We start from the raw sequence: 2723 nt of genomic DNA on the forward strand, positions 1-2723 counted from the left end.
CTCCGCGCCGGGCACCCGCCGCGCGTTCTCGCTGCGGCCCCGAGCACCCGGGCCCCTGGGTGCCCGCCCCTCCGGCCCGGCGGGCCTGGCACCACTCACCCTCCTTAGCTTTCTTTCTTCGGGCCAGAGTCCCTCCGAGTTTCCCCAAGAAAGAGTCATCTTTCTTCCTGGACGGGGGCGACTTAGGAGTTGGGGACTTGGGGGCCGAGGGCGACTTCTGCGGGGAGGTGGCCATGGCAGCGGAGCGGGCAGCCGCGGGGCCGGTCGGGACGCGGAGCTGGCGCTGGGCGGACGCGGCGGCGGCGGGACTGAGGCTGCGGCTTTCCAAACGGAAGCGGAATTATTCCAAGCATTTGAGGCAGCTCACGCTCGCCTTTCCCTTCCCTCTCTCCCTCCCTCGCGCCGCCCTCCGCCCTGGAAGGAGCTTTGCGCTCTCGGCCCCTGGGCAGCGGAAAGATGCCCTAAACCTTTCCCTTAGAACACAAGACGTGCGGCCTTATATGCTGATACGTGTGTAACATCCCATACAGACGGGAGCATCGAGCCTGGAAGCCTCATTTCCCCCAGCTTTGCACCCAGCACAAATCATGGCACAAACCAGTTCAGTGATTGCTTCCCCCTCTGCTTGCTTGGAGCTCCCACTTTCCTTGGATTTCTGCCTCTAAGTTCTTAGGCCCATCGCTTGTGCTCACCAAAGAGCGCCAGATCCAGCAGCAAATATTAAGCGTGCAATAAAGTGTACACGCTTCAGGTCACACTGTTAACTGTATTTATCACATGTTCTTAACCTGATTCCATGTCTGCAAACTTCCTCCACTGCCTTTCATCCAGGACTGAGAAGTCTGGGTTCTCGAGGTCTTTTGCTCTGCAAGTCATCCCTGGTTCTGGCAGCACAATGACTTGTCCATTAAGCACCAAATAGTGGAAACTTCAATAGGAAGGGTACTGCAGAAGCGCAGGCCCCCATTCCTGTGAAACCTGTCCTCCAGTTATCCTATCTAAGTGAAAACGAGGGAAAAGACTCAGGACACCTGGAGAGACATAAACCAATGTTTCAAGGGCTTACACTAGTACTTCTTAAAGGGCATGTTTAATAGGCTTGCCTGTTTCAAATGGTCTTGTTCAAGAACTAAGCTAGAAAGACTACTTAGAAGTTGAGGATTTGCCTAACGCATCATGCAAAATCAAGGGGAGGGGGTCCATTTTTAACAGCTAGCATACGGACGAGTAGATAAAGTCAAGAGAGGGAAAAGAGCAGAGAACTGAGCTCTGAAATCACACGATCTGAGTAATGGAAAACTGCAGAGAGTAGCTGCCTGAACCTTGAATCTCCTCTGGCCTCCACCTGCCGTTCTCCAAGACCAGCTGTGCTTTCTTCGAGGGAGGCACTCCTGAAGCTTTTAAATACCCCCTCCCCCCTGCTTGCGCTAATCAGAAAACTGACAGGCATCAGCCTGCCGCTGGAACAAAAACTCAATCATAAAACGGTCACTAATTTCTCAACGGAGTATATGTTTATTTTATATTTACTTCAGAATTGGGATTTTAAAAGGCTTTTATTTAGAAAAGTGTTGTTTTAGCGATTGTTGTAACATGACAGAAAGCAGAAAAGTCATGAAGTCGGCCAGTATAGTCATCCAGGAGCTGGTGAAGATTACAGTAATCCTTCTGTCCTTCTGTCTCTGACCTCCAGTCTCTTCCTGAATCTGCTGATTCAGGAGCTCTGGTGGCCTAGTGGTAAGGCTCCTCTGCAATTCTGAAGGCATGGGGTTCGAATCCACAAGCTGCTCCACTGGAGAGAGATAGGCAATCTTCTGTATGACTGACCAAAGGGCCAGCAATAGGTGGGTTCCGATTCAACAGCATACAACAACAGGAAGTCGGAATAATTGGAAGACAGTTTTGAGTTGGGGAAACCAGGACTACTTCTGATTAGCCGTGTATGATCCTCTAATTTTCATCAATATGAAATAGTCAGTACTACCCTTGACTTGCCTACTGGCAAATTAAATTACCATTGGATCAATAGCAACATCAGGATAGATGGAGAAAAGATGAAAACTGTCAACGTCCTCTTCTTTAGATCCACAATAAACACACTTTACCAGCAGTCAGGAAATCAGGAGACATATTGCAGTAGGAAAGTTTACAGTTAGGGACCTCTCCAAATTATTGAGGAGTAATGATTTCGTTTGAGGACTAAGGTGCATCTGATTCAGTCTATGGTTTCTGACCACTTGCTATGCATCTGAGAGCTGGACAATAAATAAGCGTGACTGAAGAAGAATTAATCCTTTTGAGCTGTGGTGTTGGAGAAGACTAAACATCCCATGGATGGCCAAGAGAACAAACAGATATGTCTTGGAGAGGGTGCAGCCAGAGAGTTCTTTGGAGGCAAAGATGATGAGGCTTCACCTCACATACTTAGGGCATGTTGCTAGGAGGGGCTATTCCTTGGAAAGGGACTTGATGCTCAGAAAGGTGGAGGGTCAGTGAAGGAGAGGAGGACCCTCAACTAGGTGGATTGACACGGTGACTTCTGCAATGGGCTCTAGTGTGTCAGGAAGTGTTAGGATGATACAGGATAGGACAGGGTTTGGATCTGTTCATGGGTTACTATGGGTCATACTCGACATGACAGAGCCTAAAACAACCACCACCCTTAAATTGCCCATGCATGCTTTTGTGTATATAACCATCTTCAGTAACTTGTACACACACTA

At 49.2% G+C, this 2723-nt stretch overlaps 1 protein-coding gene across 1 annotated transcript in view; it reads right to left on the reverse strand.

Annotated features, from left to right (window-relative positions):
• The window catches only part of PARVA (parvin, alpha), a 213068-nt gene extending 212715 nt beyond the window's left edge, over positions 1–353 (reverse strand). The window contains 2 exon segments of the mRNA XM_006885407.1: positions 100–239; positions 241–353. Coding sequence (XP_006885469.1) covers positions 100–239; positions 241–353 — 253 coding nt within the window.
• Between the last annotated feature and the right edge of the window lie 2370 nt (positions 354–2723).

This window comes from Elephantulus edwardii, unplaced genomic scaffold (assembly GCF_000299155.1).
Source record: "Elephantulus edwardii isolate Elephantulus edwardi_28Jun2011 unplaced genomic scaffold, EleEdw1.0 scaffold00044, whole genome shotgun sequence".
Lineage (NCBI taxonomy): Eukaryota > Metazoa > Chordata > Mammalia > Macroscelidea > Macroscelididae > Elephantulus > Elephantulus edwardii.